Source organism: Haplochromis burtoni, unplaced genomic scaffold (assembly GCF_018398535.1).
Source record: "Haplochromis burtoni strain Fernald_Lab_line unplaced genomic scaffold, NCSU_Asbu1 Contig_157, whole genome shotgun sequence".
In the NCBI taxonomy this organism is placed as follows: Eukaryota; Metazoa; Chordata; class Actinopteri; order Cichliformes; family Cichlidae; genus Haplochromis; species Haplochromis burtoni.
This window is the reverse complement of record NW_024582518.1, coordinates 648,348-668,051: the sequence shown is the minus strand read 5'-3', so window position 1 is coordinate 668,051 and position 19,704 is coordinate 648,348. Positions and strand designations below refer to the sequence as shown.

The following is a 19,704-nucleotide window of genomic DNA, read 5'->3' as shown; positions in this document are numbered from 1 at the left end:
CCAGTCAACAGATTGTTAACAAAAACAGAGGTTATAGCTGCACTGTACATCCATGTACTATTTATTCATACATGACAGAGGCTCTAAAGTGTTCTCATTATGTATTTAAGTTTCTCCAGCAGTGCTACTCTAGATCTGTTCAGTTTAAAGCATTACAGTTACAGCAGCGATAGAAACTATTAAACATCATTAGGGGCGATGCTGCGCGCTGGCTGTCCCGTCTTTGAGTGCAGAACAAGCGCTCACAAAGCAGCAGCTCGGGGATGACGTCACATACATGGGTCCTCTGTTGGACTATAGGAAAACCCGGACATTTTTATCAATCTCAAAAATCCCCCCGGACGCCCCGAACAGAATTTGAAAAGTGGACATGGAGGACGGTTGGTCACCCTATGACACAGGCTGCTCCACACTAGTGATGGGATTTCCAACCCTGGTCTAATTAAAGTTTTTTGAAATAAAAATATCTTCAGCTGTTTTTTGCGCTGAAAACCAGATAGAGAGGACAGCTTCCCAGGAACCTGACTGAGATGTACATATATTTCCTGGTGGTTCAGGGCAAAGTACGATGGAGGAGCTGAAACAGATCCACGCTGGAGTCTAGAGAGCAGGATGATGATTGAGTCTCTGGGAAAACTGGCTTTTGAGCAGCTGCAGAAAGTAAACATGGTCTTCTATGAATCAGACCTGACAGAGTGTGGCATCAATATCAGAGCAGCATCAGTGTACTGATTATACACAGATTTTTAAAGAGGAGAGAGGACTGTACCAGGACAAGGTGTTCTGTTTTGTCCATCTGAGTGTTCAGGAGTTTATGGCTGCTCTTCATGTTCATCTGACCTTCTTCTGCTCTGGAGTCAATCTCCTGGAAAAACAAACACCCTCCAAAAAGAATGAATCAAGAGAATCTGCAGAGACACATTTATATCAGAGTGCTGTGGACAACACTTTAAAGAGTCCAAATGGACATCTGGACTTGTTCCTCGACTTCCTGCTGGGTCTTTCATGAAAAACTAACTAAGTTCTGCTACAAGGACTGCTGACAAAAACAGGAAGTAGCTCAGTGACTATTCAGAAAACAGTCGAGGATATCAAGAATGATAACAGTGAGAATCTGTCTGCAGCGAACAGCATCAACACGTAAAGGCAGCAACAGGAACACCAGGAGCAACAGGACAGGAAAGGTTGATATTGCCGTGAGTTATAAAGGAATCAGAAGGAAAGGAGACACAAACCACTCATGGCTTGGAAGGAATGATCAATCCTGGTGCCTGGGCTGCTTTCATGATGGTTACTCTTTGTGCCACAACAACAGTGTAACATTCAGTCGTCTCCCCTCCTCATCCTCTGTCTCTAACAGAGTAGCAGTGTATTTGGATGCTGCTGCTGGCACTCTGTCCTTCTACAGAGTCTCTTCTGACAGCCTCAATCACATTCACACCTTCAACACCACATTCACTGAACCCCTTTATCCTGGGTTTGGGCTTCAGAATGACACCTCACTGACTATATGTGACTTAAAAGAAGACAGAGAAAAACTCAGAACTCTGAAATCATCTAAAACAAAAATTAGCAGTGAGCTGCCATAGTATTTCTTTCCAAAAGAGAACAACAGGCAAAGCTTTTTGCTTTAAAATCCTCCTAATATGGCTGCTGCTTTATCTTTAGGTGTAGGACTAAATAGTAATGGCAGTGTGTGAGGACTGTCCTGGTATCAATCTGTCCTTCTAGAGACTCATGGCCTGATATCCTCATCCACATTCAGGCCATGAGTATCACAATAGCTGAGCCTCATTAGTTTGGTTTTAGGTTTCAGAATGACACCTCAGTGTATTTAAAAGATTTTAAGATGTTTTAATAATTAGATATGATGGTTCGACTGTGAGTGCCAGCATGTCCAATGAACAGTACTGGCTTTTTGTTATGTGCCTGCTGTGTTTTATGGAGGAGCTGTTAAAATAAGAAGACAACCAACTCTTTTATTGTTTACCAATAATTTTAGAGCTGTTTTATAATGAAAGTCTGTTGTTGGTGTTTTTGAAAAATACATAAATACGTATGTTCATACATAAATTGTCAAAACATGAGCTTTGACAATTTATGCAGAAACCCAGCAGATGAAGCTCTGAAACAATCGAGCTGCACTAGTCCTCCCAAACAAATTATCCCAGAAATGTTAGAATAAGTATGCAGTACGGCTGTGTGTTGGCCCTGCGACAGACTGGCGACCTGTCCAGGGTGTACCCCGCCTCTTGCCCTATGACAGCTGGGATAGGCTCCAGCGCCCCCCGCGACCCTGAAAAGGATAAGCGGAAGCGAATGGATGGATAAAAACATTACTGTTGGCCACATGTTGGCAAAGATATATGACATTACAGGGAGTGCAGAATTATTAGGCAAGTTGTATTTTTGAGGAATAATTTTATTATTGAACAACAACCATGTTCTCAATGAACCCAAAAAACTCATTAATATCAAAGCTGAATGTTTTTGGAAGTAGTTTTTAGTTTGTTTTTAGTTTTAGCTATTTTAGGGGGATATCTGTGTGTGCAGGTGACTATTACTGTGCATAATTATTAGGCAACTTAACAAAAAACAAATATATACCCATTTCAATTACTTATTTTTACCAGTGAAACCAATATAACATCTCCACATTCACAAATATACATTTCTGACATTCAAAAACAAAACAAAAACAAATCAAGGACACTCAAAAGCCTGCCATCCATGGATTCTGAAGGCCCCACAAGCTCATCTTTGATGATACCAGCCCAAACCAGTACTCCACCTCCACCTTGCTGGCGTCTGAGTCGGACTGGAGCTCTCTGCCCTTTACCAATCCAGCCACGGGCCCATCCATCTGGCCCATCAAGACTCACTCTCATTTCATCAGTCCATAAAACCTTAGAAAAATCAGTCTTGAGATATTTCTTGGCCCAGTCTTGACGTTTCAGCTTGTGTGTCTTGTTCAGTGGTGGTCGTCTTTCAGCCTTTCTTACCTTGGCCATGTCTCTGAGTATTGCACACCTTGTGCTTTTGGGCACTGAGGTCTGGTGGCAAGTGGCATCTTGGCAGCTGCACGCTTGACTTTTCTCAGTTCATGGGCAGTTATTTTGCCCTTGGTTTTTCCACACGCTTCTTGCGACCCTGTTGACTATTTTGAATGAAACGCTTGATTGTTCGATGATCACGCTTCAGAAGCTTTGCAATTTTGAGACTGCTGCATCCCTCTGCAAGATATCTCACTATTTTTGACTTTTCTGAGCCTGTCAAGTCCTTCTTTTGACCCATTTTGCCAAAGGAAAGGAGTTGCCTAATAATTATGCACACCTGATATAGGGTGTTGATGTCATTAGACCACACCCCTTCTCATTACAGAGTGCACATCACCTAATATGCTTAATTGGTAGTAGGCTTTCGAGCCTATACAGCTTGGAGTAAGACAACATGCATGAAGAGGATGATGTGGACAAAATACTCATTTGCCTAATAATTCTGCACTCCCTGATGACGTTTGTACTAACTTGGTTTTAAAGCCTTTACTTTAAAATATACGCCGTTCAATAGCTGAGCTTAATCTTACAGAGAATGATCAAAGCTCATGTAGAAACAAACAAACAAATGAACAAAAGATTTTCTCCTTCATTTCTGTCAAACAAAGCTGTATGACACGTTTCCAGCTGTTAGTATCATGGTTGCTAGGCAACCTGGGCAGCGCAACGGAGGCTAGACCGTCCCATTTCACAAGCCTCGCACTTCCGGCCTTAGCGGTCTTTAAGTACGCGGCCCTTGAGGATCGTTGAGGCTGCGTACTTTAAGGCTGCAGACCCTGAATTGGGATACAGCCCATGTGTCCATGTGCCCGAAGTAAGGCTCGTCCTGCGACCAACCAAGATGTGCTTGAGTGTTGCTGGGACTGTACACAGGGGGCAAGATGGGTACTTTTCTAAACCACACCTGCAGATTTATTGGGGAAAGCAGCACATCATATGTTGCTCGGATGATGAAACATAGCTATTAGACTCCATTCCCCAGATTTCACTCCATGAGAGTTTCCTCTTTTCAACACTCTTGCAATTCATCCAGCGACCCTGCTTGGCAAGCGCTACAGCTCTGGCATGTCTTACTGTTTTCTCCTGTCGACGCGCCTCCTCCACCATCATTTTCAATGTTCAGATACAGATGCCTGTTGCCATTGAGGTGTTACTGCTCCAAGACCAAATCCTCCTCTGCCCTGTTGGACGTGACCCACCACGTCATGATTGCGAAGATCAGATTTGGCCTGTAGCACAGATGTGGCTGGGGTCCACTTTCTCCCTGTTGCTAGGGTGGGAGCAGTGCCAATCACTATGGGGTCCCTGGAGTCTGTGAGTGACATCTCAAGCCTCACTTTTGCACATTTAAACTCCTCTACCAGGCTAGGGATAGGCACACCAGTATCCCGTTGCTGTAGAGTCCAACGCTACTGAGGCATTTGGGAAGTCCGAGCCACTTCTCAACATAGCAGCTCACTAGCCTCTGTGGTTGATTGGCATGATTGAGCGAGACCTCGTACATTGTCAACGGCCACAGTAGTCTGGGTAACAACACAAACTGGAAGCACGAGAACTTCAGTTTCCCTGGGAGTGCAATGTTGTTAATCCGCCTGAGGTCAATAGCCAAGATCTGCCTTAGTTGTACATAAATTGTCAAAGCATGGGCCAAAAACAAGTTTCAACTGATTTTTTTTTTTTTTTTTTTTTTTTTTTTAGTGGTGAAAACAGAGTACATCACACCATCTGACTCATCAGAAAATGGAGAGGAACTTAAAACCCATTTAATTTTTCAGATACGGTTACTTAAAAACTCGCCAAAGCAACGGTGAACCAGTGTCTGATGAAGTTTGGAACTCTAAATTTACTCAAAAATAAATAAATTCCAGTTTATCAACCAAAATTCACAGAAACTCAGTGGATGAAGTTCTGAAACAATCGAGCTGCACTAGTTCGCCTAAGCAAAATATCCCAGATTTGTTAGAATAAAAATGAAGTATAGTAAACTGTACCTTTCAATGGCTGAATTATGGGTCACTCTGGTGTAACGCCACAAAAAGCTCATTTTTGTCTTAAAGACTTGTATCATATCTTGCAGTAATAAATGTTAATTATTTCCAATATGCTGCTTGCTATATGAGTTCATGACATGCTCAGTGAGACAAGATAAAGTATCAGATTCGGTACATATCCTCTGACCTCAGTAGTGGCCTTTATTTACACAAATGACATATGTCTGACAGGCTTAGTAACAGTAAAAGTGCACCTGACTTCACCGACCTCTGAGTCAAATAAATAAATAAATAAATAACTGGTGCAAACCACAAATGTAATATTGTTGAGTTTAGTACCAACAGCAGACAGAAATCGTGTAGTGAACAAATAACATTTTGAGCTGAACGTCAAAGATGATTAGAGCATGGCATTTACTTACAGTTCAACTTTTCATTTCCACACATTATCTGGACAACAGTGATATATACTAATAATGTAAAATATCAAAAACTACAAAAAGTAGTTCATGTCAAATTTGTTTGCATATGTTTTTGTTCATGTTTTAAAAAGTTTCTTTATAAACTCCAAGCTGTAGTTTCACACAGAATATAAGAGCAAATCTTTGACAGCAGTAAAACTGCACCCTCTGATGGGATCATGGAATTACACGAATTCCTTCTAAATCACTGTTACTGCAAACTGAACGTCCAGCCATTTTCTTAACTGCTTGACATATTGAGGTTCTGAGAAGGGTTGGAGACTGTCCCTGTTGGTGAGAGATATGCCCTTCGACTGATCTCCAGTCACAAATCATCAGACGTTGAAAACAATTGATTGTGGTCTTTTCTTGATGTCCTGCTATGGTTGAAAAATGGACTTACTGGAGGTGAAAGAGCTAAGGACCATATTCACACCCAAATGAAAGTCTGATGTCAAAATTTCAGTATTTATTTGAAATGTAACATCTAGTTTCTGGAGCATTGCTTATTGAGCACATGGCCAAAACAAAAACCAATTGAAGCCCTAACACATTGGTGCATATTAACTGTGGGTGGTGATGCCTAACTACTGCCAGGTGATAGCTTTCACCTGTAATGAAAGACCAGAACAACTGGTTTTATTATTACTTTCAAAAACACTGCAGGTGTTCGAATGTAAGAAATGTCCCAAAGATGATACAGGCCAAATCAAGACAATTTAAGATTTTTTAGGGACTTGTTATTTTGTAAATTGTGACTTGTCATATGAATCTCATATGTTTTAATACCAAACAATAATTCATGTATAGTTTCAGAGCCGTTGTGTTAAACTGCAGCAGTATTAACTCACAGTAGGACTCGAGTTCTTGAGAAAAAAGTAAACATGTAGGTTTAAACATAACTGACTTATCAGTCTGGCTCAAACTTTGACCCTTTGGTCAATAATCCCCCCCTCCAGAGGACAGGCAGAGAGACATAGACGGACAAACAAAGAAGGACACACTGAGTACTGCTGGATCTGGTTCTGAGGTTCTGCTCAGAGGTCTGGATCATGATGGAACCAACATCAAAACCTGCTGCTGTTCTGCTGCTGTTTCTCCTGCACAGCTGTGTGGCAAACCATGGTAATGAACTCCTTTCCTCTTTAAAGTAGGATCAAGGGTATTTGCAATGTGTACAATAACAGTAATATGAATAATCTAGATCAAAATTGTACTTTGGTTTGAATATATGTATGTATATATGTAGCAATGCATATTGTGTCATTTGAATATGATAAAATCTTCACTGATACTAGAAAGAAAAAAAAAGTAGAAAAATGCATTTTGTAGGACCACAGAATGCATTTTTGTGTAAATCCAATCCCAAAAAGTTTATATTAATCATTTTATATTAATCATCCGTGGTCCGGTGGTGTGGCCCATGGATGATTTTCCTCTGGGGTAGTCTCGGGACAACACCCTACACTCAGCCTACAACCAAGTGATGGATATTGTTGGTCAACTGGTCAGCCCAGGCAACCCAGCCACGCGGGCTTACCTGCATTTCCAATTGCGGAACGATAGGCTTTATCGAGTGAGTCGCAATGCTCGCACAAATGAGACACCCAGTTGTTGGTACAACACCACGGCAGGGCACATGGGATGTGAAAAAACTGTGGAGCATATAATGGCTGGCATCTGGGCCAACGTGCGCTGATGGTGTGCATCATGCCCAGAGTGCCAGCTGGTTATTCCAAAAGCCCCTTTGCATCTATTACCCGTAATGCAGGTCCCGTTTGAACCAGTGGCGGAGCGGCTTACTGGGCTTAAGCCCAGGTTGTTTTTTCAGAAGCCCAGGGTCTTTTGGAGTGTGATTTTTTTCATAGTTAGATGCCTGGCTGACAAGTGTATAAAACAAAAACTACACACAATATTCGAAGCACATAGTGCACACTGTGGGAATTTACGACTGTGCGTAAATCCCCCCTAATATTGGTATGATCCGAGCTCAGACACTAAGTGGGGCGGGGCAGCTGCTGCCTGCCAGTGCGCTGTTAGAGAAACGCAGCCAGGCAGACAGAGGAGAACTGAAGTTCGACCAGGTACCAAAGAAAATCATTCGTACTGTACAAATAATGTCAATATGACGGTGTATCACGAAAGATTGATGTCAAATTGATCACTTGACCCATATTACTTTATTTGCTCTTCGAGTGAATCAACAAATGGCGAAATGAAAAGCCGAACAACAACAATGCTGTTTCTTTAGAGAGTCTTAGCTTACATGTGTGTTTATTTCATATTTTCAGTTGTTTCCCTCCACGGCTAAATAAATCGGTTTCAGTAATGTACTGAAATACAAGAATGGATATAAGGGGCTTCTTTCAAAGAAAAAACTCTGGTAGATGTTATTTTATATATTATGCTTTGTATGTTGTTCAGTATATTTCTGTGCAAAACGAGGAATTTCAATACACAGCAGTATATTCACAGTTGAAACCAGATATTTACACTTTATGGAAAACACAAGAACATTTTTTTACTGTGCAACATCAATTTAGAGTAAACTTGTTTTGTTTTGGTTAAATAAATATTGAAATATTTTTTGAATTAGTTAAATGTCAGAATAAAGAGAGACAGAGCTGTCTGTTTTTTATCACTTTCATCAAATTTAGGGCCACATATACACTAAGTTTATTGTTAATTAATAAGAAAACTCCAGACGATTCCATTCTGAGCTGAAGAAGCTTCTGATAGGTTAGTAGAGTCCATGTGAGTAAACTGGTGGCACAGCTGTGGATGCATATAAGGCAAAACACAGAGCCTTTTTCTTTGACATGGGAAAATCAAGAGATGTCAACCAAAACACCAGAAAAAGAATTGTGGAGCTCCATAAGTGTGGCTCAATTTTGCATACAATTTGGTGCCATTTACAATTTAGAAATACAGATAGTTTCTCTCTTTACTCTTAAAGTTAACAAATATGTTTTATATATTTATCAAACTAAAAAAAATAAACATTTAGTCTGATTTGATGTTACAATTAAAAAAAGTGTTTGTTTTGATCTGAAGAGTTTGTAAATATCTGGTTTCAACTGTATATTTGATGATTGTCAGCACAAAGAGGAACAGAGAGGAGAATGAGGACAGAACAGAGATGGAACAAGAGCAGGTGAGACACACATGTTAGTCAAATGGTTGCTTACCAAAAGTATCACCGTATCATAGGTCCTCATGTATCTCGTACCTAGTGTTTCTTTTTAGGTTTGTTATTTTTCAAATTATTTAAAGTTATGCAGGCTTGTTTGCACAACAAGGCTAAATAATTATATAAACTTTTCTCAATCTAAATAGTGGACTTTGGTAGAATTAAAAAATAAGTGTAGTGCAGGTCTATGATGATTTTTAGTGCTACTATCATCTAGTTCTGATTCTGGTTCTGTCTTGGTTAAGTCCTAAGTAGTCCTGATTTTGAACTGTTGTAGTCCTGTTTTAATTCCGGATCAGTTCTGGGTCTGGTTGAATTGGGGTTTAGTCCTCGTGTCTTGATACAGCCCCGACTTTGTTCTGCCTTGCTGCTTAATTAAAAAACTAGTTTAAGGTGTCCTGCATATGTGATATATATTTTTCCCTATATGAAGTCATTCTTTTTTGAACAAAACTCAAAACAGAGCCTAATTAATCTTTCAGTCATTCTCCCCCCCCCCCCCCCCCCCCAAAAAAAAAAAAAATCCCACATGCATACTACCCTTTAGGGCTAGCCCCAGGTGGTTTGAACGTATTCGTATAGACCTCATCAGGCCATTTTACCGGAGTGCATGCGGCTATCACTTCGTATTAGTCCTGGTGGATTATTTGACGTGATACCCGGAAGCGCTGCTGCTGTGTACCATCTCCGTGAGGAGCGTGGCACAAGCACTGTTTCAGGTCATCTCCCTAGTCGGTATTCCTAAGAAAATACTGACTGACCAGGGCAGATTTTTCATGTCTCGCACACTAAAGGAACTATACGGATTCCCCAAAAGTTGACTCTGTTCATCTGGATGTAGCGTTTTCTGTGGAAGAAGTGTTTCTTCACTCATCCAAGTGACTGCTTCAGTCTCAGCTGAAGAAACTACATGAATTATTGAGCAAATCTATTCGCATTAGCATCTACCACCCTGGGGCGATCGTGGCTCAAAAGTTGGCAGTTCATCTTGTAATTGGAAGGTTGCCAGTTCGAGCCCCGGCTCCGAGAGTCTCAGTCGTTGTGTCCTTGGGCAAGACGCTTCACCCGTTGCCTACTGGTGATGGTCAGAGGGCCCGGTGGTGCCAGTGTCTCGCAGCCTCACCTCTGTCAGTGCGCCCCAGGGTGGCTGTGGTTACAATGTAGCTTGTGAGTGTGTATGTGGATGGGTGGATGACTGAACGTCTAAAGCGCTTTGGGGTCCTTAGGGACTAAGTAAAGTGCTATACAAATACAGGCCATTTACCATTTACCCTCAGAGTGATGGGTTGGTGGATCAGCTGAATAAGACGTTAAAATCATTAAAAACGTTAAAATCCATGATATGATCCATAAGTTAATTCACAAGGATAAATGCAATTGGGATTGCTGGTTAGACCCTCCGTTGTTCACAGTGCTGGAGGTGTGCCAGGCCACCACGGGATTTTCTCCCTTTGAGTTGCTGTGGCACCCCCCGTGGCAGGTAGCCACGGCAGGCAACCACAGGGAGTGCTCGACGTGATTAAAGAAAACTGGGAGGAAGATCCGAGCCCTGCAAAAAATGAAACTCAATACATGCTGGACCTGAGATTAAAGCTTTACTCTTTGGGGTGGCTCTCACGAGAAAATTTACTCCAGTCCCAGCAGCATCAACAGAGCTTGTACAACAGAGCGGCTAGACTCAGGCAATTTTCATCGGGGGGATAAGTGCTTGTATTGCTCCCTTCTTCCAGCTCCAAACTGCTTGCCAAGTGGCAAGCACCCATCATGGTCACACGATGAGTGGTTGACTATAAGGTAGTACGGTCGGACAGGGGAGGAGCAAGGCTGGACTGGGACAAAAAAATCGGCCCGGGCATTTTGACTAGAGACCGGCCCACCAGGATAAAGATTGAAATTGTGACATTATTCAAGGGTAAAACCGCAAAGGATTCTGGGAACTTGTGGCAAGAGGTACTAGCGCACGCAGGCTTTCAATTGAAATCAGTTATACAGCGATAAAAAGAAACCCAAAAAATGGCAAGAAGCTGTTGTATTATTAACTGCAATAGCCGGTCGCATGACAGCCACGGGAAGCCGACGGGTAAAGAGATCGTTTTTTTTTTCGGATTACGTCGTTGAAGAGAAATTTTTTAAGCCATGTTTCTGAAGTAAGAACCCACGGATGGTTGGATATACCAAATATAACGTCTCAGAACACTCCAGCTCACAGGTTAGTCTGCTCCAAGCATTCCCACAAAGGTCAGAGTTTTGTAGTAGTTAATACGTCATTTTTCATAACATAATTGGTGATATAGGTTACAAGCAAGTCTGGCGCTGAACAGAAATTGTCGCGCTATGCTCCTTTGTTTATTGTGCATAAATAGTGAATTGTCCTGACACAATATTGCGTTTCGCTTCTGTTATTACCATGGTACATTGACAAAAACATACACTTTTATTCACAGAATAAAACAGTTGTTCTGTATCACTAATTGCCCAGTACGATTACAGCATACAGTATTATTGTCACTGCTACATTTCTGTGATGCTACCAGAAATTATTTCCACTACTAATTAATTACCGTTGAGCTCAAAGGTCCTATTAATAAACGGTTAACGAATGTGTATTTATGACGACGATTTGTGAGACTGGTAAACTTGCCTTTGTTCGTACGATGGTCTTTCGTTCTACACGGTACATTTCAAGGTCTTGTACCCATCCGTCGGTAAACTGTTCCTGGGCTTGTTGCAGTGACCTGAAGTTACTAAACTTCATGAGTGTATGCACTCACTCCAAGAACCGTATAATTATAAATCTGAGCGTGGTGAAAGTTGGGCAGCACGCTAACGTCTTTTGTCCCTCTGTGTGCTCGTAAGGGTCTGACCCTTTCACTCCTTTGATTTTTTCCTCGTATCTTTTCTTTGTCTTTTCGTCGAGTCTGTCTTTGTACGGACCGGCATTGTTCTCCTTTTGTTTTGTACATTACTTTTTTGTGCGGCAAAGAAAAAACAAGAAGGTATTGGAACCGGAGAATGAACGTTTTGCGTTGCTGCAAATGTTTGCATTTGATGCGGTACTTGGATTGTTTTGCCACGAGTTCCTGGCATGCAATGCGCGAAAATCACGTGATTGCTAAACAAGGGGGAGGGTGCATCCGGCCTCCTCGGCTGTATTTGGTCCAGCCCAGAGTCGATCATGACCAACTGGCCAATCCAACACCTTTCATTATATATACCCTTCCTAAAAAAATAAATAAATAAATAAAAAAATCCATCGGCCCATAGAAACAAAAAATCGCCAGCGGCCCACCGGGCAAATGCCCGGTATGCCCGATGGCCAGTCCAGCTATGGGGAGGAGCCACACAGATTTACCACCTCAACCTCCTTAAAGCCTGGAGAGAGGGTGAAACCACTTCTTTGGAGAGCCTGGTGAAGGAGAAAGATGAGTTGGGGCCGGAGGTGCCAAAATCCACCATCCCTGCCTCCGTCCATTGTGACGACCATCTTGCACAGGCCCAGAGAGCGGATGTTGCTGTGTTGCAATGGTGCTTTGCCAATGTGTTCTCCCCCCTCCCTGGCCGTACTTCTCTCATAGAGCACCATTTTGAAACACAGCCTGGCGTGATGGTGTGTTCACGGCCCTACAGGCTGCTGCGACAAAAAAAAAAATTAGTGCAGGAGGAATTTTCTGAGACGCTAAAGCTGGGAGTAATAGGAGTCTCACAGTGGGTGGTATAACCCCATAGTTCTTAAGTGGTTAAGAAAAATGGGTGAATACGGATCTGTGTCGACTATTTTAAGTTGAATGAAGTGTCACGGTTTGATGTGCATCCAATGCCCCGGGTCAACGAACTCTTTGTTGGGCATTGCCCAATTTTTTACACTGGCACTGGAGAAACTTAAGAACTGGCAGATTCACGTGTCTGTCCTGGGGAAAAAAACTGCCTTTTTCACTTTGTACGGTTTGTACCAATTCGTGGGTTGTACCAATCCGCTTGGCTTGTTCAGAGCCCTGGCCACATTCTAGTGCCTCATTGACCGGGTATTGCGGCCACACACTGAATATTCCGACGCCTTCCTGGATGATGTTATCATCTATAGTGACACCTGGGCGGAGCATGTGCAGCGGGTGGCCGCTCTCCTGGAGTCCCTGAGGCAGGCGGGGCTCACGGCCAACCCGAAGAAGTGTGCGGTTGGACGGAGAGAGGTGCAGTATCTGGGGTACCACTTGGGGGGCCAGCAGATGCGCCCTCAGGTAGAGAAGACAGCGACGATAACATCATGCCCGTTCCCCAAGACCAAAAAGGAGGTGCGATGGTTTCTGGTTTCAGTGAGCTCGTAGGGCGGCACAGAGGCGGGAAGAACAGGTGTACCTCACAGGTTAATTGACTGTGTGTCTGCTCTTTTTGATAGTGACAGTCTGGCAGGAGAGGAGTGTGTGGCAACAAGTAAGGAGTGTCTGTGTCCTGAGCTGATCAAGGCTAAAAACCACAGTTGCATTGCCACAAATAAAATGATTGTTAATCCACCCTTGTTAATCCAACCAGGCGGATCGGCACGCTGTGGTGCTGGAGCAGCTGATAGGGGCTGCGGAGGAGTTGGCGCCATGGTTGTTGCATTGCCACAAATAAAAAGGACTGTTAATCCAACCTGACGCCAGTGCGTGCATATGTATGTTCACGGGGTCCTGTGTCACAAATGATAATAATTAATATTCTTGCACCATTTTAGGCTAGTTGACACTCTTGTGCTAGTAATGTTGGAAAGCCATGTCAACACCTAAAATGAGCTGCTCACAAGTCACTGAATTTCTTCCACAGTCTCTGGTTTCCACATCACTGCTGAACTCTTCTTACATCCTGGAGTGTTTCAGGGCTTATATACAATCTAGGATTAAATTTCTCTGCAGTATGCACTCCTTGTTCTGCCAGCTGATCTGTCTTTTTTATTTATTTATTTATTTTTGTTGAAGGTGAAGACTTTGTCCCACCCACTGTGGCCACAAAACCACACAAACCTATAGTGTGCTTGCCCAATTATGGTATAGAATATAATGGGGACCTAAGTGTTACCATAGGAGGTCACACCTGCCTGCCATGGTCATTACCGGAGGTAAAAACCCTCAGTCGGGACAAAGAGTTCATCCCTGAAGTTCAGCTGCAGACCAACAAGTGCCGAAATCCTGACGGTGACTCTGAGGGCCCCTGGTGCTATGTCAGGATTGCTGGAAATATAACAATGGACTACTGTGATCTGCAGCTATGTGGTAGAGTACAAACCTACAATCCACTATTAAATAAATCCTCCTGTTTACCTGCCCCTTACCTTTCCAATTGTCCACCTGTTTCCTGCAGATGACCCACTATTAGGGCCTGAGCAAACAACTGTGACCGAAGGCAGGGAGCGCTCCGTCTTAGGTCAGGCCAGGAAAAACCTTTTCAGTCCTCGCACGTTTGGACAAGGAGAGGATGGTGAGTGCACTTAATGGGCAGTGACAGCAAGCATCAGGTAATCACTGTACCCCAAAAAGCTGAAAGAGAACAATTCAAGAAGCAGGTGATCCATCTAGCCTGTTAATAGTTTTGTTGTGTTTGACCATCTATCAAAGTTTTTATTTACTTCTTGTGCTGTAGATTGTGGACAGCGTCCCCTGTTTGAAAAGAAGAACAAAACAGATGCAAACGAAGCATGCATGCTTTTCAGCAGATGGTGTCGTATCGTTGGGGGTGATGACGCTGAAGTGGGCTCAGCTCCATGGTAATGACACTAGATAAACATGACTTTAAGGATGATTGACAAAATTGTTCTGGATGTCTGTCAAAACAGACCAGACTCCCATCAGGAGATTATCAAAGTAACATAAGATATACTTAATTTATCCCAAAATTCAGGAGACTGCAGTGCTATAGCACCTAAAACATAAAAACAGTAACATATGCTAGGGGCTCACACACACACATAGTGTATCCATGCCCAGTATACTGCTAGCCAATCTTCAGTCCATCAAGAACAAGGGTGATGACCTCAGGGCCAGAGTCAAGTTTCAGAGAGACATTCGGGACTGCATCATCCTCTGCTTCACCGAGCAGTGTTGGGGAATAACGGAATACATGTACCGCCGTTACATATTTAAAATACAAAATATGAGTAACTGTATTCCGTTACAGTTACCGTTTAAAAAGGTGGTATTCAGAATACAGTTACTTTGCTGAAATAAAGGGATTACACGGCGGTATTTTCCTGTTTCATATGTTCGGCTATGCCCTCTCTATTCTAATGCCTGTGTTTCAATCTCGCGGCCCATGTCACCTCTACTTGCGGCCCGCATAATGACGTGAAGAAATATTTTAAAAAAATATTCACAAAAATGATTTAATATGAAGGCAATAGGCAGAGTGTTGCAGGCATAGCCCTAAAGAATGTAGCCTCATGGGCAGTGTAGTCCGTGCTGCTGGGAGAATGGACTGCCATATACGTTATGTGTCTGTGAGCGAGGGAGGGAGAAAAAGGAAAAGAACGAGCTGTCATTGAGCAGAAATGGGAGCTGGAACCATGTAAATATAATAATAACCACTGCAGCCAAAAAGAGTGCCTGACGAGCCCATTTGTAAGTAAGCTATTAAGACTGGACTGTACGCTGTGTTCGTGTTTTTCTCCGAAACAATAAGCTCCGTTGGAGCAGCCTTTCGACGCCTTTCTCTGTCTCTCGCTAGCAAAAGTTGACCCACACAACAAAGTAAAGCTAGTTTCCGGCTATGAGCCCGACACGAACCCGACACATTAGCCAGAGGTCCCTTTACTACGGTTTAGAGCCGCGGACCTGTTTTATATACGTGCAGAATAGTTTTCTATACGAGATCGCTGCAAAATGTGCAGCCTTACCTAATGTCCACGCTACTGTTACTCATTTTATATTAAGATTTAAAAATCTAGTCGGTATTGGTATGGCGAGTAACCTTCAGTAAAAGTAATAAATCACACAGTAATAGTACATTCATGTAATTGTAAAAAGCACGATAATATAATAGGTAATCCAAAGTATTCAGAATACGTTACTGTCATTGAGTAACGTAACGGAATATGTTACAAAATACATTTTGGGGCATGTATTCTGTAATCTGTAGTGGAATACATTTTAAAAGTAACCTTCCCAACACTGTCACCGAGACATTGCTGAACCTAGCGATACTTTCTCGGTCTACCGAAGAAAAGAAATAAACAGAACAATGGCACCGAGGAAGAAAAGAGATGATGCGACAGCACAAGCATTTTTCCACTCACAAGCTCTTGCTCACCCAATCTGGAACTTTTGATCGTTAAATGTCACCCTTTCTGTCTTCCTCAGGAATTCACTGCGGTCATTGCCTGCACTGTTTATATTCTGTCACACACGGACTCAGACTCTGCCTTATGTGAACTACATGAGGCTCTCACACAAAAACAAACACTTCACTAGGATGCTGCTCTCATAGTTATGGGAGCTATTAACAGAGTAAATCTCAAATGCACATTTCATAACCTTCACCAACACATCCCCTTCCCCACCAGGGGCACAAGGACATTAGACCAATCCATTCAAAGACTGCTACAAAGCACAGTCTCTGCCGGCATTTGGAAAAGTGGACCACACCATCATCTTCCTCGTGTCTGTTTACAAAGACTAAAGCAGGAAGCACCAATCAGGAGAGAGATCGCACGCTGGATGGATGCACTGGATGACGCAGACTGGAACATGTTTCGGTGCAGCTCCGATGGCATCAACATGTTTACGTAAGTGGTTGTGGGATATATCAGGAAACTAGTGGATGAAACCGTGGGTGGATGAAAACATCCACGACGCTCTGAGATCGCACACCACTGCCTACAAAGCGGGTCGCGTCTCCAGTAATATGGACCAATACAAGGCTGCTTACAATGTGCGCAGCGTGGTTGCAAAGGCAAAGCGGAGCTACGGGGAAAAACTAGAGTCACAGCTACAACAGTGCGACTCTAGGAGCCAATGGAAGGGACTGCAGACAATAACAGACTATAAACAGACAGCTTCTTAAGTGATGAATGCCAACGCTTCACTGGCTGATAAGCTGAACACATTTTATATTCGCTTTGACGCTGCAGCAAATAACACAACAAATGGCTGCATGTGTGCGGAGAGGACCAGTAAGGAACAATGCTTTCAACGCTGTTCAGGAGAGTGAACAGCTGCAGGAGAAGATGCAAACCCTGGTTGGGTCCTAAAAGCCTGCACTGACCAGCTAGTACCGGTGTTCACAGTGATCTTAAACCTCTCCCTGGCCCAAGCAGTGGTTCCCATGTACTTCAAACAGTCCATCGTTGTTCCTGTTTTTATGAAACAACAGCCCGCTTGCCACAATGATTATTGTCCAGTAGCTCTTAGGGCTGTTCGATTGTCAAGGACCAAGCAGTAAAGCATAAAGGACACAGGTGGTTTTAATTCAAAAAAGGGGTTATATTGACCCAAAAATATGAAAATATATTTAACAAAGCCAAAACTTAAACAGGCAGACCAATAAAAGAGGTCAACTCAATAGACTAAACTCAAGATAATAATTAACAAAAACCTCAAACAAACATATGATAAACTGACCTGCTAAAATGACACACGGGGAAACTTAAATACTGGCTTAGCTAAACCAGATGACACACACGGGGGGAAACAAGATGGCTGCCATATACAAACTAATACAAAACAATTAATACAAAACAATTAAACAAACATGAAACACCCCCCAGGCAATGAAGCATGTGGTGCACCTCTCATCCGAGAAGCTTCTTCAGTTCTAAGGTCAAATGGTGGAGAGTCCCAGATATAAACCTAGTGGGAGTATCCCCCCACAGAGGGACAAAAGGACCCCCTGATGATCCTCTAATCGCCTGAGCCAAGGTGTGAAACTGGGTGTGGGTCCCAATCAGCCAGAGTTTCGGGTGAGCTCATTGTGAAACCTGGCCCCACCTTATCATGCGAATTCCTGAGGTCAGATGGCCCAGGATGTGAGTGGGCGTTAAGGCGTCTGGGGAGGGATCTCAAAACTGGATTATAGATGGCAGACAGTTGGTGTCGTAAACCCGCCTCTGTTCAAAGATGGTCGCTCACAGTGGACATAGATGGCTTCTTTCACTCCTCTTTCAAACCATCTGTCCTCTCTGTCCAAAATGTGAACATTGGCATCCTCGAAAGAGTGTCCTTTGTCCTTTAGATGCAGATGGACTGCTGAGTCTTGTCCTGTGGAGGTGGCTCTTCTGTGTTGTGCCATGCGCTTGTGAAGTGGCTGTTTGGTCTCTCCAATGTAGAGGTCTGGGCATTCCTCGCTGCACTGTACAGCATACACCACATTGTTAAGTTTGTGTTTTGGCGTTTTGTCTTTCGGGTGAACCAGTTTTTGTCTGAGCGTGTTGCTGGGTCTGAAATACACCGGGATGTCATGCTTGGAGAAAACTCTCCTGAGTTTTTCTGATACACCGGCTACATAGGGGATGACAATGTTGTTGCGTCTGTCCTTCTTATCCTCCCTCGCTGGTGTCTGATCTTCTTTTCTGTGCCTCTTTGCTGACTTTAAGAACGTCTGTAACCCATGTGAAATACAGGGCTTCAAAATCCCTTTTTGTAATCTAAGGCTATAGCCTGTTATTGTCACAAGGGGGCGCTGTGATGCAGTCTTGTGTTCTGACGACCTTGCGTCTAGTGCGCAGGAAGTATTACCTCTCTCTTCCTGTGAGATCTTCCCTCTGATGGCGGTCAAGTACGTGTCGGAGCGCATGGAAAAAGTATCTTGGTATGCAATACTGCAACCCGGTTAATGAGACCAGATTGTTTTACGTATAAATGCTAATAAGGTACTCTTTTATTAGGCCCCGAACTCTGACCACAAAGGGAATAACGTCTGTCAAGTTATTTGTGTCTGAAAATCCCGGTGAGTCACGTGCTTTCGTTAGCTACCTGTTAAGTTAGATAATGTATTTCACTAGCTGATTCAGCTCAGAAACCTTTGAACAAAAACCAATCGGGAGCTATGAGAATCTGGCGTGTTGTTTTACTTCTCCTGTTGTTCTTTACAGTGTGTTATAAGTGTTGAATGCTTTGAGCTAAACGATGCCGATGCTAGATGCGATGCTAGCTGCTAATAGCTGTTAGCCACCCCACCCCGCTGAAGCCATATTCCGATCGGGGAGGTATTCAAGTAGAAGCAATAGCTCTGTTTATATTAGAATGGTTATGTCTTAATAGATATGAGCATATTTCAAGTTTAATAGTATTTGCACTGAATTAAGTTACATTTTCTTGTAAGCCTTAAGGATGAATGTCACTTTCATTGCTATGACTGTTTACATTACTGTTTAAGCTGCTGATGTTCTTTGTTGTGATATAATTTTGATAAAATTGTTGATACTGGTACAAACAAGTTACTGTAACTCTTGTAACTTGGTAAAGCTAAAGGGAATGCCATTTGTGATTAATACATTTGGAAAAGAAGTTAATGAGCTCATGTTAAGAACACAAAATGGGAAAAGAAATTGATTGTTCTGCACTGTTTGTGTAGATTGGTTTTTTTGAACTACTAGAAGGATTCTGGAGAACCACTGACGGCGAGAACAGCCCAAATGAGATCCTGGATGATCGTGAAATGGTGTGGCCAGCCATGCGATCGGATTGTGGGATTTGCCTGAGAAACTGATTCAAGCAACCCTGGATTACAGATAAGCCCTATGCACTACTTTTCCTACCCGGATAATAGGGTTTGCACACTGACAATTCCCCTACAGTACACCTGTTTGGGTTTTCAACGACTTTAAAGGACAATTCAGACTGGACAATTCAAACTTCACAACAGGAACACTTTAATCTGTTTCATTCATTCCAAAGAGCTCTGATACTCAGAGAATGACTCGGCCTCTGTGTGAAAGGTTTTAGGAATATCACAAACTACAAGCCTAAAACCCCCCACTCCACTGACGACTTGCTCTTGGCCAACACCCTAAACGACTTCTACTGTCGTTTTGACGAGCAGGC

At 42.9% G+C, this 19,704-nt stretch overlaps 2 protein-coding genes and 1 long non-coding RNA gene across 6 annotated transcripts in view; all 3 read left to right on the top strand.

Annotated features, from left to right (window-relative positions):
* LOC102289320 (NLR family CARD domain-containing protein 3) overlaps nt 1–2,204 on the top strand; it is a 29,319-nt gene extending 27,115 nt beyond the window's left edge. For 2 of the 4 annotated variants that reach the window (XM_042225010.1, XM_042225009.1), the window contains one exon: nt 1,185–2,202. In XM_042225010.1, the coding sequence (XP_042080944.1) occupies nt 1,185–1,589 (405 nt within the window). In that variant the 3' untranslated portion in view covers nt 1,590–2,202. Of the gene's footprint in view, nt 1–1,184 lie in introns of all 4 variants that reach the window. The other 2 variants (XM_042225007.1, XM_042225011.1) reach the window with 2 other exon arrangements.
* Nucleotides 2,205–6,480: 4,276 nt separating this feature from the next.
* LOC102299809 (prothrombin) overlaps nt 6,481–19,704 on the top strand; it is a 26,535-nt gene continuing 13,311 nt past the window's right edge. Inside the window, exons 1-4 of the mRNA XM_042224983.1 lie at nt 6,481–6,633; nt 13,651–13,944; nt 14,033–14,149; nt 14,312–14,435. Coding sequence (XP_042080917.1) covers nt 6,561–6,633; nt 13,651–13,944; nt 14,033–14,149; nt 14,312–14,435 — 608 coding nt within the window. The 5' untranslated portion in view covers nt 6,481–6,560. The remainder of the gene's footprint in view (nt 6,634–13,650; nt 13,945–14,032; nt 14,150–14,311; nt 14,436–19,704) is intronic.
* Nucleotides 18,294–19,563, top strand: LOC121811898. Its single transcript, XR_006054893.1, has 3 exons — nt 18,294–18,469; nt 18,546–18,607; nt 19,235–19,563. It is a non-coding gene; the product is annotated as an uncharacterized LOC121811898 (long non-coding RNA).